The 18,545-nt window shown below is 41.9% G+C and overlaps 1 protein-coding gene across 1 annotated transcript; it reads right to left on the reverse strand.

Moving 5' to 3' along the window:
* Nucleotides 1–13,643: 13,643 nt before the first annotated feature.
* On the reverse strand, nt 13,644–15,439 carry LOC117279103 (uncharacterized). Its single transcript, XM_033658561.2, has 2 exons — nt 15,059–15,439; nt 13,644–14,150 (listed from the first exon to the last, which is right to left on the reverse strand). The coding sequence occupies exons 1-2, from the start codon at nt 15,437–15,439 to the stop codon at nt 13,644–13,646; spliced, it is 888 nt and encodes a 295-aa protein (XP_033514452.2).
* Nucleotides 15,440–18,545: the final 3,106 nt, after the last annotated feature.

An 18,545-nucleotide genomic window follows, 5' to 3' on the forward strand; every position in this document is an offset into this window, starting at 1 on the left:
ACGATTGTATCGGCCTCAAAATTTTTGAGGACTAATCAGACTTTATCGTCGGGCATCGAAGGCTTTGATGTCGAGCATTGACGAAGACAAGGATCGGGGTTGGATGGGCCGTTATATTCGGGTGAGGACCCGTGACCTTATTCCGGAAGAGAAGATGTTGTTCCCCAAGGAATGGAATTTCGACCGTAAGTGGTTCTCATAAGACGTTGCTTTTTGTATCTTTTCTCGATTTTTTCTGATGTCTTTCTCCGATATACAGCTGCCCCTTGGATGCCACAAGCGGTACCCGACCTCGAGGATTGGGTTCAGAAGTTAGCCTCGACTTCCTCTTATGCCGAACGCGCTTGGCGTGATTTGGCAAAAGGTAGATGGGAGGCCAAGAATCATGGTAAGGTTTTATTTTTCGTTTCCTTCGAAGTGTTCTTTGTGCTCCATTTGTTACCGATTTCTTTTCATGCAGGCGTAACCAAGGATGCCGCTTTGATGCCTTCGAGTGGTGAAGAAGGAACCAAGTCCCCGGTCCCGAAACCGGGGAAAGATAAGAAGCAAAAAGCCGCCTCTCGGTCAGAGGACCCCAAGCCCAAAACTCGAAGGGTGAGGAGGAAGGCAGTTGCTCTTTCGATTGACTCGGTCCAACGACTGAGAGAAGAAGAAGAAGAAGAAGAAGAAGAAGAAGAATAAGAAGAAGATGCCTCGGCTTTGGTGATCCGATCTGCGAAAGCTATTGAGGTCACCAGAGCTCCTGAGCCGATGGCGGCTGTACCGGTCGGGGTCGGTCCTGGAATCCCGAGTCTTGATCGGAGCGCCCTGAGTGATTCGCTTGGGGCTATGGCATTGGGTAATTCGCCTTCCCTTCCAACCTTTTCTGAGGAGGCGTTAAAGGAAGCTCGAGAATTGAAGACCCCCGATATGGGCGGAGGCTCTAGTGTAGGGGACCCTTTTCGGGATTGCTTTACTGGACTCGATGATGTTTCCGATATTGGTGACGCTTCTCTTCTACTAGAAGAGGCCCAACGTTTCATTACTCGGGTAATGATTTTACTATACTTGGTTTCTTTGTTATTTTCTAAACTTGACTTGTGTTCTTTCCCTACTGTGCAGGCCATTAGTAGGTTTCGAGTCGACCTTAGCCAGTGTGAGGTCGAGCTTCAGAAGGTCTCGGGGGAGAGAGACGCCCTGCGGCTTTTTTGCAGCCAAAAGGACGAGGCTATAAAGGACCTCCAAGCGGATTTGGCTAAGGTTCGTGAAGAAGAGGCCGAACTCGATAAGCAGGTGAGCCTCGTTCTGTTAAAGTATGGGTTTGACTCAACTATGGAAGTTAACCCTTCGTTGTCTCAACTGCAGCAAAAGGTTGAAAAGATCGGGTTACTTCGGGAAGAATTTGATCAAATCAAAGCTGAATGTAATCGGTGAAAGGAGACTATCGACCGCCTGGCTGTGGAAAAAGAAAGCATTTTGACCAAATTATTATCGCCCGATGTTCAGCTTCGAAGCGTTAAGCAAAAGGGTTCGGCTCAAGCTAAGAGGATCGAGGAGCTTGAAGCACGGCTTGTTGAGGCCAAGGCGGAGGTTGAGTTGTCGAAAGTCATGGCGGATAAGTCCATTGCCGTGTATCGGGCTGATGCCGAGGCTGCTCAGATGGAGGCATGAGAGGCAGCGGATACTGCCGACACTCGAGCTCATTGGGTTGCCGAACTTGCTAAATGTAAGTCTCGGAGGGAGACCCTCGAGGAGATACACGCTCGAGGTTTCGACCTTACTGAAGAGATAAAAAAGGCTAAAGAGCTCGAAGCTGAAGCTGAAGCCTTGGCTTCTAATGGCGATGATGATGATGATGACAGTAGCAAGAGCGGATCCGAGGACGGGGAAGAGCCTGACAGAGAAGCGAACGCCCCTGAGGATGACCAGGAAGCTTAGTTCTTAATTTTTTACATTTGTAATCAATCATGTAGACAATTTTGTATATAGACAACTTGGCCGACTTGCTTCTGTTTCGTGAAGACTTTTATATGTGCCTTACAAATGTTTTCACAAGGGTCTTAATAATTTAATCAAATTTGGACTTCGTAGTCTCTATGATTGATTGTTTTTTCAGACTCGAAGTGACGTAGCCCTTAGGCTTACTAGTTGAGTCAATGATTCGAACTCGAAGAAATATAGCCCGTAGGAGTAATGGTCGAGTGAGTGCTTGCTCGAACTCGAAATAAAAGTAGCCCGTAGGCTTAGTCGTCGAGTGAATGATTCGAACTCGAAGTAATGTAGCCCATAGGCATAATGGTCGAGTGAGTGCCTGCTCGAACTCGAAATGAAGGTAGCCCGTAGGCTTAGTTGTCGAGTGATTGATTCGAACTCGAAGTAATATAGCCCGTAGCCGTAATGGTCGAGTGAGTGCTTGCTCGAACTCGCTATAATAGTAGCCCATAGGCTTAGTTGTCGAGTGATTGATTCGAACTCGAAGTAATGTAGCTTGTAGGCGTAATGGTCGAGTGATGCCTGCTCGAACTCGAAATGAAGGTAGCCCGTAGGCTTAGTTGCCGAGTGATTGATTCGAATTCGAAGTAATGTAGCCCATAGGCGTAATGGTCGAGTGACTGCTTGCTCGAACTCGTAATAATAGTAGCCCATAGGCTTAGTCATCGAGTGAATGATTCGAACTCGAAGTAATGTAGCCCGTAGGCGTAATGGTCGAGTGAGTGCCTGCTCGAACTAGAAATGAGGGTAGCCCGTAGGCTTAGTTGTCGAGTGATTGATCCGAACTCGAAGTAATGTATCCCGTAGGCGTAATGGTCGAGTGAGTGTCTGCTCGAACTCGAAATGAAGGTAGCCCGTAGGCTTAGTTGTCGAGTGATTGATTCGAACTCGAAGTAATGTAGCCCGTAGGCATAATGGTCGAGTGAGTGCTTGCTCGAACTCATAATAATAGTAGCCCATAGGCTTAGTCATCGAGTGAATGATTTGAACTCGAAGTAATGTAGCCCGTAGGCGTAATGATCGAGTGAGTGCTTGCTCGAAATCGTAATAATAGTAGCCCGTAGGCTTAGTGATCGAGTTTATCTTAATTCTGATTGCATAATAAATCTCCAAATAGAGGATTTTTTTCCTGGAAATAAGATATCGGTAAAGAGGAGGACTTTCTTTGCAAGTCATTATACATGTGTTCATGTTTCGCGTCTGGGTTCGGGCCAACTACATGAGCATGGTTCGTTTTGACCATTTTGGCTCTTACAACTTTTCCTACTGGAACCCCGTTGTTGCGAAATAACTTTCTTGCATCAGAACTTGATATATTTGAGGGCCTAATGCCCCCTAGTATTCTAGGTCGATTGTACAAAGGCCTCGGATACTGTTATAAGTGCAGCACGATCATTGGTTGCCTCATTAAAAACCTTGCCAAAAAACTCATTTGGGATAAAATCGGTCTAAGGGAAAAAGAGTGCAACGCGTGCTTTCAAGCGAAGGATCCATCTTAGCTCTTGTTCGGACTTCTGCAGGGGTCAGTTTTGAAATGTAAATGAATATGGAAGGGTCGTACCTTAGCAGTAGTATCGTTTTAGATGTGACACATTCTAACTGTTTGATAGTTGTTTGCCATTTATAATGCCGAGCATGTACGATCCCTTTCCGACGTTCTCGAGAACCTGATATGGTCCTTCCTAATTTGGTCCTAATTTTCCTTCGTTCGGATTTCGGGTATTGATGGTGACTTTTCTTAACACTAAGTCCCCGGGCTTGAAATGGCGGAGCTTGGTTCTTCGATTATAATATCTTTCGATTCGCTGCTTTTGGGCGGCCAATTGGACGAGAGGAGTTTCTCGTCTTTCGTCTGATAATTCGAGGCTAGTATTCATAGCCTCGTTATTTAATTCTTCCATCGTGAATCGAAATCTGGTGCTGGGTTCACCGACTTCGACTGGTATCAATGCTTCGGACCCATATACTAAAGAGAATGAGGTCGCCCCCGTACTGGATTTTGACGTTGTCCGCAAAGGACTTCGGGCAGGATTTCTCTCTATTTTCCTTTAGCGTTGTTCAACCTCTTCTTTAGGTTTTGAATGATAGTTTTGTTCATTAACTCGGCCTGTCCGTTCCCACTGGGGTGGTATGGTGTTGATAGTATCCTTCTTATTTTGTGATCTTCGAAGAATTTTGTTACTTTGCTGCCAACGAATTGTTTCCCATTGTCACATACTATTTCGGTGGGTATCCCGAATCGGCATACGATATGATCCCAAATAAAGTCTATAACTTCTTTCTCTCGTATCTTCTCGAATGCCTGCGCTTCAACCCATTTAGAAAAATAGCCAGTCATAAATAAAATAAATTTGGCTTTACCTGGGGTCGATGGCAGAGGGCCGACGATATCCATTCCCCATTTCATGAACGGCCAAGGGGATAGGACTGCGTGAAGTTGCTCTCCGAGTTGATGGATCATTGGCACAAACCTTTGACACTTGACACATTTACGAACAAATTCCTTCACAACTTTGCCCATATCGATCCAATAATACCTTGCTCTGATTATTTTTCGAACTAATGTATCGGCACCGGAGTGATTCCCACAAGTGCCCTCGTGCACTTCCCGTAGGATGTAATCGGTATCTCCCGGACCCAAGCATACTGCCAACGGTCCATCGAATGTCCTTCAATATAGCGTTCCATCCGAAGCCAACGTGAATCAAGCAGCTTTAGTCTGTAGGGCCCTAGAATCTTTAGGGTTCGATGGGAGCTTTCCACTCTTTAAGTATTCAATATACTTATTTCTCCAATTCCAGGTTAAGCTTGTAGAATTTATCTCGCTGTGACCTTCTTCGATTACCGATCTCAAAAATTGAATGACAGTCCCCGAGCTCAAGTCATCTACCTCGACCGACGATCTCAAATTCGCAAGTGCATCGGCCTCTTTGTTTTGTTCTCGTGGAACGTGCCGTAAAGTCCATTGTTTGAAATGGTGCAAAGTGACAAGAAGTTTGTCTAAATACCTTTGCATTCTACCTTCTCGAACTTCGAAGGTTTTGTTTACTTGACTCACCACCAGCAAAGAGTCACAATTGGCTTCAATGACTTCTGCTCCCAAGTTTTTAGCTAACTCGAGACCTGCAATCATGGCTTCATACTCGGCCTCGTTGTTAGTCAACCTGGTAGTTTTAATAGATTGCCTAATAGTGTTACCCGTGGGTGGTTTCAAAACTATGCCTAGCCCGGACCCCTTCACGTTCGAAGCCCCGTCCGCAAAAAGGATCCATACCCCCGATGATGTACCCGATTTCAATAGGAGTTCTTTTTCGACTTCGGGTACGAGGGTTGGCGTGAAATCGTCTACGAAATATGCTAAAATTTGAGACTTGATGGTCGTACGGGGTTGATATTCGATATCGTACTCACTGAGTTCGACGGCCCATTTGGCCAATCGGCCTGATAGTTCGGGCTTGTGGAAAATGTTACGAAGTGGGTAAGTGGTCAATAAGCATATGGGGTGACATTGAAAGTATGGTCTTAACTTTCTAGATGCGCTTATCAGTGCAAGTGCTAATTTTTCTAGGTGCGGATATCTAGTTTTCGCTTCCCCTAAGGTCCGACTCATATAATAAACGAAAAATTGCGTACCTTGCTCTTCTCGAACTAGGACACCGCTTACGGTGATTTCCGATACTGCCAAGTACAAACAAAGTTTTTCGTCTGTTTTTGGAGTGTGAAGTAGTGATGGGCTTGATAGATATCGTTTTAGTTCCTCTAATGCTTGTCGGCATTCCGGGGTCCAAGCGAAATCGTTCTTCTTTTTGAGTAGAGAGAAAATTTTGTGACTTCGATCTGATGATCTCGAAATAAATCGGCCTAAGGCTGCAATCCGCCCCGTTAGCCTTTGTACAGCTTTCTCGTTGTCCACGATGGTGATGTCTTTGATGGCTTTGATTTTATCGGGGTTAATCTCGATTCCCCGATTTGACACCATGAAGTCGAGGAACTTGCCCGAACCGACCCCGAAAGCACATTTTCGGGATTGAGCTTCATGTTGTATTTCCTCAAAATCTCAAACGTTTCCTGCAAATGGGTCAAATGGTCCTTTGCGCGTAGGGACTTAACTAGCATGTCATAAATATAAACTTCCATTGATTTACCTATTTGTTCTTCGAACATTTTATTTACTAGGTGTTGGTAAGTAGCCCCTGCATTTTTTAGCCGAAGGGCATCACATTATAACAATATGTTCCATATTTGATGACAAATAAAGTCTTTTCTTGGTCCTCCGGGTTCATCTGGATTTGATTATACCCGGAATAGGCATCGAGAAAAGTGAGGATCTCGTGGCCGGTAGTGGCATCGATCATGCGATCGATGTTGGGCAACGGAAAGGAATCTTTGGGGCATGCTTTGTTCAAATCCTTATAGTCCACATACATTCTAAGTTTGTTCCCTTTTTTAGGCACTACAACAACATTGGCTAACCATTCGGGATATTTCACCTCCCGAATGGACCCTATCTTGAGAAGTTTGGTTAGCTCGTCCTTTATGAATGCGTGCTTTTCCTCGGACTGGGGTCTTCTCTTTTGCTTCAGCAGTCTGAACCTAGGGTCCAAGCTTAGCCGATGCGTCGTTATGTCCGGTGGGATCCCTGTTATATCTAAATGGGACCAGGCAAAACAATCAATGTTATCGATAAAAAATTGAACAAGTTTCTCCATGAGTTCGGGGCTCAACCCCGTTCCCAAGTATACCTTTCGCTCGAGCTATTGCTTGATTAGTGTGACCTGATCTAGTTCCTCAATTGTTGATTTGGTGGCGTCGGAATCATCGGGAATTATGAAAGATCGAGGGACTCTTTGATCATCATCTTCTCCGATCTTCTGGTTATCTGACTGGGTCGAAGCCGACATCTGTGATTGCTATTTGGTGTCCCGTTCTCCTTCTGAGCCCGATCGTTTTATCGGCGAAGGCGAGGACATTGATTTTGCTTCCTCGATGGCAAACATTTCTTTTGCGGCCGGTTGTTCTCTGTACACTGTTTTAACACCTCTCGATGTTGGGAATTTGAGGACCCGGTGTAGGGTCGAAGGTACAGCTCTCATGTTGTGGATCCATGGCCTTCCGAAAAGGGCGTTGTATCTCATGTCGTCTTCGATCATGTGAAACTTTGTTTCCTGGATGGTTCCGGCCATGTTTATTGGTAGGATTATCTCACCTTTGGTGATTTCACATGCCATATTGAATACGTTTAGAACCAAAGTTGCGGGTACGATCTGGTCCTGCAGGCCGAGCTGTCCTACGACCTCCAATCTGATGATGTTGTCCGAGCTACCTAGATCGATTAACACACGCTTAATTTTAGTTTTATTCGTGAGTACGGATATTACCAGTGCATCGTTATGAGGTTGGATGACTCCTTCTGCATCTTCATCATCGAAGGACAAAGATCCTATGGGTGCGTAATCTTGAGTCCGAGATCGCTTTTCCCTCACAATCGATGTTTTAGTGCGTTTAAGCACTGGTCCCTGAGGGGTATCGGTATCGCCGATGATCATGTGAATGACGTGCTGCGGTTCTTCTTGCTCGTTTTGCTTGCCGAAATCCCTGTTTTTAAAATGGTTCTTCGCCCTATCACTCGGAAATTCCCGAAGGTGCCCTTTGTTAAATAAGCGGGCTACTTCCTCTCTTAGTTGCCTGCAATCCTCCGTTTTGTGGCCATGGGTGCCATGATATTCGCACATTTGATTGGGATTCCTTTGGGCAGGATCGATCTACATGGGTTGAGGCCACTTAGTGTCTTTGATGCGTCTGATAGCCGACACGATGGCGGATGCACCAACGCTGAAGTTATACTCTGACAACCGAGGTGCTTCAATAGGATCGACATATTTATCAAAGCCGCTCTTACTCATAAGTCCCCGAGAATTTTGCCCTCGACCAATCCTTCGATTGTTCCTAACTGTATTGCGTGTTGAACCGTTGTTCATCCGATCTGCGACGTACGGTTGATATCGGTCTCTGTTCGACCTTTGTTCTCTGTCGATCTCCCTTTGGTTTTTAGTAGCTGTCTTGTTCTGATGCACGGGTCCATATGGAGCTCCCAACTGGTCATCTTCGACCCTAATTTTCGATTGATATCGGTTGTGTATATCTTCCCAAGTTATTGCTGGATACTCGATCAAATTTTGCTTCAGCCGACGTGATGCTGTCGAACTTAGCTCGTTCAACCCTTGGGTGAAAGCTTGTACGGCCCAATCGTCTGTGACCGGTGGCAATTCCATGCATTCCATTTGAAATCGGGATACGAATTCCCTCTGCATTTCATTATCCCTTTGCTTTACTTTGAAGAGGTCTGATTTCCTTGTTGCAACCTTTATGGCACCAGCATGTGCCTTTAGGAATGAATCTGCTAACATGGCAAAATAATCGATGGAATTTGGCGGTAAATTGTGATACCAGATCATTGCTCCCTTCGAGAGGGTCTCCCCAAACTTTTGCAACAACACGGATTCGATCTCATCGCCCTTCAAATCGTTACCTTCTATGGAACATGTGTAAGAGGTGACGTGTTCGTTAGAATCGGTCATACCATTATATTTGAGAATTTCGGGCATACAAAATTTTTTGGGGATTGGTTTTGGGGCCGCACTCGAGGGAAAAGGCTTTTGTATGAATTTTTTCGAATCAAGCCCTTTTATCATTGGTGGAGCCCCCGGGATATGATCGACCATGGCATTGTATGTTTTCACTCTCTTGTCATTGGCTTCGACTCGTTTTGTGAGTTCCTCGAGCAATTTAGTAATTTCGGGAGTGGTCCCCGATTCTTGCTCGTTTGATTTCACTGTGGCGGGCTCCGTTCTGGGGTGATTTCTCGAAGCGGATTGGGATCCGGCCTGCTTTGTATATGAGTTTGGCTCTGTAACTGGGTTATCGCTACTTGTTGGGCTTGTAGCATCTCGAAAATCATACGTAAGCTGGCTCCAATTTCCTTCGCGTTATAGGTGTCTCGGGCTACGGATCGAGTACTGCCCTGAATGCTTTTTTCCGATTTGAAACGCTGATTCGCCTTCAGAGCTATTTTTGAATTGACATCCAATGGTACTTCGGCTCGAATTTCGGGTACTTCGATTCGAGCCTCAGTGCCATCGTCAAGTGGCCTTCCGCCCCCGGGTGCCAAGTTGTTGGTTTCATCCTGAAGACCAGCTTCGTGGTCGATAGGTAAAGCCATTGCTGATTTGAAGTTGTAAACTGGTGTGTACTGCAGATTTATATCAAATAATCACTTTTATCCATAGCCCCACGGTGGGCGCCAAACTGTTTACCCAAAAAATTAGATAACGTTAAATTTATGTATGGTTCTAAGGATACGTGATACCCTTTGATACAAAGATATCAATACAAGTATTCTTGACTATGAGAATGAGAATGATGAACAGAAAGAATGAGTAAGATCAAGTAAAACAAGCACAAGGAGATATCTTTGTATATGAGAAAAGATCTTTTTTCCAGTCTATTCAGTGTGTGCATAGCTTATAAGGATCTCCTCTTTTATAATAGAGGGTCATTACTTTATTTATAACAAAATAATAAAATAAAGCATATAGTGGAGGACCCATGATGATTTGTCTCTTCCTCGAATCTCGCCAAGATTCTCTCTCTTGGTGCGGTTGTAACGACTCTTGTCTGTGAGCTCGATACTGGCTCGAACTCGTTACTGGGTCGGCCCTTCGGTCTTGGCTTGAGTTCGACCTTCGGGATTGGCGTAGCGCACTTCCGACCTCGAAGCAATGCCTTGCGGATCGATTTGGTCACGGGCTCGATAAGATTATCGAGCCGACTCCTCGAGCAGCCTTCGGACTCGAGGCTCGTTTGTACTGTCTTCGGAGCTCAGTCCCAAAATCCTACTCCGGTTTCTTTCCACTTGAACTCGATCGAACGTAGGAAGGCTGAAATCTATTTTGACCATATACAAATAGTCTCCTCGATTCTCATGAAGGATGCGGTGAGAATCGATATGATTTTCGACAGTTCGATCGGGTTATAAGCTGACGTTTTAATAGGGATCGATTATGATGTATGAGATAACTATCCCATCGATTTAGTCTTTCAAGATTTTTAATGCTTGTCAGATGGCGGTCGGCCACCTCTGATATTGAACCGTCATGATGGGAGCCTATAAATAACCCTTCCATCTAACATTAACCACTTTTACGCCTTCACTCTTCCAAACTTTCTTATCGTTTCTCCCTATTTCGTCGCTTGCAGAGCCATCTACACCGGAGTTTTGGTGCCATTAATTTTTCACTTTCCTTTGCCTTTCTTCCTCTCATATCAATGGCCAAAACTTCGAAAACTGTACCTCAAAAGGAGAAAGCTTATTCTTCACGGCCGTCCGGCGACAAGGCGCCGGTGGAGCCGTCCATCTATGACTATGTTCCCGGCCCGTGTACTCTAAAAATCGATTTTAAGGTCGAGAAGCCTTCATCTATTCCGGGTCGATGCGAGCACGTGTCGATGTACATGTGCTCTATAACGGAGGGTCATCTCGAGGCCGTTAGGAAAGACTGCAACTGGGGTTCCGGGGTTGTGTTAGAAATTCCATCCCCCGAAGAGAGCATCATCACCCATGTGGAAGGGTTTTTAAGTGTTTACACTTATCCCTTCACGTTGGGTCACGTCGACCCGATGATCATTGATTTTTGCAAAAGATATCAGGTCACCCTCGGTCAAATTCATCCCTCTCTATGGCGTATAGTAATCCTACTTCACTTCTTCTCCATCAAAGCTGGAGGGCTGGATTTTTCCCTAAATCACCTCATACGATTGTATCGGCCTCAAATCTTTCGAGGACTAATCTGAATTCATCGTCGGGCATCGAAGGCTTTGATGTCGAGCATCGACGAAGACAAGAATCGGGGTTGGATGGGCCGTTATATTCGGGTGAGGACCCGTGACCTTATTCCGTAAGAGAAGATGTCGTTCCCCGAGGAATGGAATTTCGACCGTAAGTGGTTCTCATAAGACGTTGCTTTTCGTATCTTTTTCCGATTTTTTCTGATGTCTTTTTTCGATATACAGCTGCCCCTTGTATGCCACAAGCGGTACCCAACCTTGAGGATTGGGTTCGGAAGTTAGCCTCGACTTCCTCTTATGCCGAACGCGCTTGGCGTGATTTGGCAAAAGGTAGATGGGAGGCCAAGAATCATGGTAAGGTTTTATTTCTCGTTTCCTTCGAAGTGTTCTTTGTGCTCCATTCGTTACCGATTTACTTTCATGCAGGCGTAACCAAGGATGCCGCTTTGAGGCCTTCGAGCGGTGAAGAAGGAGCCAAGTCCCCGGTCCCGAAACCGGGGAAAGATAAGAAGCGAAAAGCCGCCTCTCGGTCAGAGGATCCCAAGCCCAAAACTCGAAGGGTGAGGAGGAAGGCAATTGCTCTTTCGATTGACTCGGTCCAATGACTGAGAGAAGAAGAAGAAGACGATGCCTTGGCTTTGGTGATCCGATCTGCGAAAGCTATCGAGGTCACCAGAGCTCCTGAGCTGATGGCGGCTGTACCGGTCGGGGTCGATCCTGGAATCCCGAGTCTTGATCGGAGCGCCCCGAGTGATTCGCTTGGGGCTATGGCAGTGGGTCATTCGCCTTCCCTTCCAACCTTTTTTGAGGAGGCGTTAAAGGAAGCTCGAGAATTGAAGACCCCCGATATGGGCGGAGGCTCTAGTGTAGGAGACCCTTTTCGGGATTGCTTTACTGGAGTCGATGATGCTTCCAATATTGGTGATGCTTCTCTTCTACTAGAAGAGACCCAACGTTGTTGTTTGTGCGGCTCATTCTACGCAGAAGCGGGACCGCATAAGCGGGATCACAGAAGCGGGAGCCCATTCGCAGATGCGACCCCAGCTGGCCCAGCCAACTCCACAGAAGCGGACACCTAGTCCGCAAAAGCGGATCCGCAGGTGTGGCCTATGCACCGTAGGTGCGAAAATCGCTGGGGCAGTGAGGTTCAATTAATACGGGGCTTAAGCCATTTTCACTCATTTTCTCTCACTCTTTAAGCGATTATTGGAGCTTCTTGGGAGGGATTTCCACCTAGCATTTGTAGGTAAGCAATTTATACCTACCGTGAGTTCAATATATAGATTTTGGGTAGATTTCAACATGAAAATTAGTAAAAATCATGGGTTAGATGAAAAACCTAGAGTTTGACAATAATGAGATTTCTACCACGAAGTTGACCTTGAAACTTAGTGATAATCATATATTTATATTCCTTAGGTCATGGGTAACAACCATCTTTAAAAATTTCCGTAATCCGAGCATGTGGGCCTAGGGATGAATTTTAGGAATCTTGCAAATTAGGTTGGGAAATCACTTAGGTGTTCGCGTCGTTCGACCCTTGGCAGTGCACAATTTATATTTATGTTGGATCGAGCCAAACGTCCTCGGTGGTATTGTGTGTGACAGTAGAACTGAAAGTTTCTTTCATAATTAATATGGATTCATTGTCTGTGGGATCATATGTTTTAAAGGAAGCAAGTGATTAAGTTCTTAAATAGGGTGATTTCTTGACCAGTTAAATTCTTGTTCTAAGTCTTATTGTTGTATACCATGCTTAATTAGAATCTCCTATTATCATGTTATTGACCCTAGTAAGTGTCGAAGTCGACCCCTTGTCATTACTTCTTCGAGGTTAAGTGGGATAATTACTTGGTACATGTTGTTTTATGTACTCACGCTACACTTCTGTACTTAATTGTACAGGATCTGAGGCAGGTGCATCTGTTACCAGTCTGGTGCGCAGTTTTGATCCCCATCTCGAGACTTCACGGTGAGCTGCCTTCCGAGTCGTCCTGCAGCAGCTGGGGTCTCTCTTATGCTCTATTTTTCTGTCTATTTCCTTTTGAACAGTAGGCTAGTACTCTTTTGTATATTCTACTAGATTGCCCACATACTTGTGATACCAGGTCTTGGCACGTACTCTAGTAGACTTATGATTTTGGATTTGTTTACTTGATTTTGATTAGTACTTGTTATTCCCGTTTGATTATGTCCCATTTGCGAATTTCTAAATCTCTTCAAAAAATAAGGAAATGTATCCACTTAATAAATTATTTAAACGGGAACCCACTATTTTGATTAGCGTCGGCTTGCCTGACAATGGTGTTGGGCGCCATCACGACTTAAATTGGAATTGGGTCGTGACAAGTAAGCTTTATCACTATATGTCGACGATGCAAGGCTCTCTTCCCATATTAATAAATATTGTAGAATAAGATAGTAACAGAAGAAATTAGTTTTAAAATAATCTAAATAAACATACAAATAAAATATACATTAAACACAAGTAATAGAAGAAACAAGATAGTCTTACAAGCTTCAAGTTGTTCAAGATTATCTAAATCTTCTTCAATTTTAACTGGAGTTGTTGATTCATTCCAAAGCCAATCTTGGGCACATACAAGAGCTTGAACAAATATAGGAGTCAATGAACTCCTAAACAGATCAAGTATACGCCCGCCGGTACTAAAGGCTGATTCTGAGGCAACACTAGAAATCGGAATGTCTAGCACATCACGTGCCATCTCAGCAAGAGTAGGAAATCTGAGTGAGTTCAACTTCCCTAACCCCAGAATGTTAAACTTTTCATAGTCTTCCTCAACATCTTGATCCAAATATATATATATCTAACTCTGTTTTAGAGTCAACTCCTCCACACTTCTATGCTTCTTTAAATCTAGTATGAATTTTGAGAGTGATGATGAAGAAGTAGATGAAGATGGATAAGATGAACATGAACCAAGAGAAGATGGAGAAGATGTACATGAACCAAAAAATAGAGAAGATGGACATGAACCAGAACCACAATTCTTCTTTGCATACACATTGAACAAAGATTCCATGTATGTTTTTACCTCCTCTTGTATTTTCACACCTATTATTTCTCCAAACATAGCAGCAAGCGCAAATGAAAGAGTATGAAACTTGTGGCGTGGATCCAACACACATGAAATAAAAATTATTTTGTTCATCTTTTGTGGATCCCCCCAATACTTGTCAAATTTCTCTTTCATATTTTTTGTCATTTCTCTCAACAAAGCATCTTCATTTTGCATCAACTCTTTCAAAGAAGAACCAACAATACATATCTCAAGAAAGTACACATTAGACGTAATATAAAATGTACCTGATACCTTCAAGGTGAGTTCATAAACATTTCAAGAAACATCACAGTACGTCTTACACTATCTCAATCACTACTTAAAAGTGGACATGCAGGTTGTCCATCCTCACAAAGGCAGTTAGAAATACATGACATCAAACCATAATCAATATCACAATATTTTATAAAGGCTTCCTCATAAACTATAGCAACCTTCAACATCAAGTATGTGGAGTTTCGCCTTGTAGGAACATTCAAGTACAATGATTTTTTAGAAGTTATCTTATCGAGATCACAACATCATTTAAACTTCTTCCATCTTGCGGGAGATTGTCTTATATACCTAACAGCTTATCTTATTCATTCAACAGACACTCCCTTCTCTCAACCCATCTTGAATAACTTGATTGATGATTTGAGCCATACGTCTCACATGAACATGCTTACCTTCCATCAAGTTAGTGTTCCATCTAGTAAATTATTTGGATAATTCTATAACCATCACATTGTTAGAACTCGCAGTATCAAATGTCACAGTTAATACTTTACCCATTCCCCATTCAAATAAACACTTAGCAATACCACTAGCTAAATCTTGACCTTTATGACTAGTAATTGGATAAAATTCAATATCTTTTTATGCAATTTCTAATTCTTGTCAATGTAATGTGTTGTGCCACACATATAGTTAATTCTTTGAATTGAAGTTCATGTATCAATTGTAATACAAATTCTCTATTTTGATTCTTTAAAAATTGACTTCAAAACAAGTCGCTCTTCATAGTACATCTCAAGACAATCTCTAGTCATAGTAGTACGAGATGGAATTTGTAATAAAGGTTGAAGAGTTCTCACAAAGTCTCTAAATCCATCTTTTTCAACAAAAATAAAGGGATGTTCATCTATAATTATCATACGAGCTAAAGCCCTCCTTCATGCCTCTTGATCAAATTTCCAATGGATAAGTGAGACATCACCTGTTTGACCTTTCTGTTGAAAAGCTAATGTTGTCTGGCTTGTATCCGCCTTGTGGGGATGATTCAAACACTTGAGAATATACGATAGCAAATTGCTTGCACTGCTATTTTTTGTATCAGCTACATATTCTTCTGGACAATACTTGCATTTCGCTATTTTAACACCCTCGGCATCAATGAACTTGTTGAAGTGGCGCCAAGCAACTGATCTTTGTTTCATGGTTTTTCTTTTCTTCAAACTAGATTCAGATTCAATGTTGGTTGTGGAATCAATTGAAGCACCACTTTCACCACATTTTTCAACAATTAGAAGTATATTCCCCATCTCTGCTTCATATTCCATCTACGAAAACAAAAATATTCAAAGTAAAATCAGACATAGAAGCGACATAAAAGACAGAACATAAAGCCAAATCGTTACATGCACCCAAAAATTGGAAAAAGACAGAACATGAAAGTTCATAAAAAGGCACAAAAACAAAAGAGAACAAACACATATGTTTTGATTTCTTCCGTGAAATAAAAGATAACAAACATCACCTTTACGCTCAAAGAAAGGGGGAGAAAGCAATCATGGAACCAACGATAATAAACAACCATATTAGAGAGAGAAGGGGTCAATCTTACCGTCGATAAAGGGAAAGGCGTCGTCTGGTCGTCGTAAGCGAGACTGAGAATGGAAATCGAGAGATACATAGAGTTGGAGAAGAGAGGCGGAACAGAGAAGTGAGAGAGAGAAAGTATCGATATAACCTAAGTCTGAAAAATGAAATAAAAAGAGATGACCTAACCCTAAAATTTTAGTCTAGTATTTATACATGTCCATATAATTTCGGATTTCAGGTCGGATTAGATTATAGCTATACCAATCCGAATCCAATCCAGATATCCGGAAAAAAAAATCCATATCCAATTCAAATATCCAAAATCCAAAAATTTGAATAGAGTGGATCGGTTTGGATTCTAGAATATCTTATCCAAATGCACAACCCTAGTAACAATGAGGTAAACAATGGAATATATGATACTCCTACTACATGTTTCACAATACTATTCCTTTGTCCCAATTCATGTGATACAATTCGAATTTCTGAGAGTCAAACTTCTTAATTTTGAGTGCGAATTTGAACATAGAATTTTTAAGTATTTTGAAATAAAATTTATATATTTGGACACCACATGAAAAATACTATAAACCACAATAATTAATAATTCAAACTATCTAAAAGAGAAATGAAAAAGTTACGGTCAAAGTAAAACTCATTTGACTCTCGAAATCTGAACGGCATACGGAGGGAATAATATTAAGTCTTCACTTACCATGTTCTATTTGAGGCTCTCAACCATGGCAAGTACATATGCAACTAGACATATGGTCCTCTTACCAGATGCTACAAAGGTAGGTTCACAATCTCCTATTATCAAGGATAAGTAGTACAGAAATTGCACTTTATTGAAGAATGAAAATAAGGAATTAGTAAAACGGATCAGAATGATTTACACTAATAAGCTTCTGTGATATATCTCTTCTTTTTCTTTCCCTAACTAGTATATATTGGAGTACTTGCTCCGTTTTATGAATTTATGAAAAGATGATGGGTTTTCGGATTTGTACAATATGTATTTGTCCCGTCAGGAAACGTGTATTAATGCGGTGCAATATCACAACGTCGAGAGAAACAACCTTGGGAGTATAAATCCAATATTAGGAAAAACACATTTGATGTTTACATCAATATTGCATTAGGTAATCATAGATTAAGTAAATAAATTGAGATAAAAATATACATCAATTAATCATGATCTAAGTGATAAAAAATACTAATGTATAAGAACTTTCGCCGTCATAGTTTAGTTTTAGGAAAGCTTGGAAGAAAAGAATATGTAAACCAAAAGTCGCTCATCCCATAAGGCATAAGGAAAAGATCAAGATACTCACCAGCAACTGATCACCTTTTTCATTATTTAGATTACAATCCACGCTTCATAATTGGAAGCCAATACTGTTCAAAGTTAGTTGGAGGTGCTGCACATGGTTGATGGTTCCTAAATCCAACCCAAGCTGTGCACAGTTTCCAATGTCTTAACTAAGCATGTAAATATATTGGAGCTGAGGGGAATGAAGCCTGGTCCGAAATCATTCACGTACGTGATGACTACACTCATATAAATATCTTTAGTTTAGGGTTTTGCCTTGTAATGAAAGATCTCGGACCAGACGACATTTCCCTCAACATACAATTCATGCACATTTTTTCTTTGTGTCTGTGAGAGAAGAAAGAGAAAGAGAGTAGAGGAGACACAAGGAATATTATAGGGTATATATACTTGGATGGAAAGATCACTTGGTATATAGATGTGCAAAATGTGCATTATTTTTCGTGGGTTCCTTTTATATGCATAGATATATATAAATGAGGACATTCTTTATTTGTTGGACTCATATGACATGGACTCCACCACGCATAATTTTTGGTAAGCAAAATCGATATTTAAAGTAGTGAACAAACGCCTAACTAATCAAGTTCCAATAAGGTTCGAAACATTTTGTGGTTAGTAATCTATGTTTAATATATGACAGTTTAATCGGTTTAATTACACCATTTTAGGTTAGAAGTCGAGGTTCAAGCCGTCTTTACCGGCGGGCAAGAAAACCTGTTTTGACAAGCATTGTCATTGTGAGCTATTTATATTACGTAGTTTTTATGTTTTGCATATTATTTACTTATTTATTTAATAAAAAATTTCGATCAAGCGGAGTTGGGTGAACCGCTTGGGTCAACGTGCCTGCTCAATATATATCTAAACAGCGCATTTTTTCATTATTAAAATAAGCATTATTTATGTCCGCCTCCTTAATTATTAATGCTCCTGCAAGTCTGCAACAGAAGTCAAACCGGCCATATACATATTTGTTCTTTTTTTACTGCTTTAGTCTAAAGCAAATGATAAAAGTTGTCTTAATTAAAAAGCCACCACTCATTTTCCTTTAGTTTTCACAAAACTTGTCGTTGCTGATTACGTTATTAGCACTGGTAAATGGTAAGGTGGTAAATTATCATTACGTTGATGTTTTCAACTCGTTGAACAATGCAAGTATTTATTTATTTATTTATTTCATCTAAATAATAGCCATTTACTTTTCTTGGTTCAGAATAATTGGTTATATGACATGGAGTTAGTATTCAATAAGGAAGACAGGTTTCCATAATTGTACGGTGATCATATGATCCTCAACAAGAGAGGTTTAAATTTATCCTTTTTGTTGCAATAGTTTTGATTTTCATGATCTTCCCAAATCCCATTCATATGTTTGCCTAAAGATCATATCAAGTATATAGCTGAGCTGAATGTTGAGCTGATTTAAAGAAAGATGATAAGTACATTATTCTCAAGTAAAGGATTTCTTTTGCTCCCAATGAGGTAAAGATAGGAGGGGGTTTGAGAAC

Source organism: Nicotiana tomentosiformis, chromosome 1 (assembly GCF_000390325.3).
Source record: "Nicotiana tomentosiformis chromosome 1, ASM39032v3, whole genome shotgun sequence".
NCBI lineage: Eukaryota > Viridiplantae > Streptophyta > Magnoliopsida > Solanales > Solanaceae > Nicotiana > Nicotiana tomentosiformis.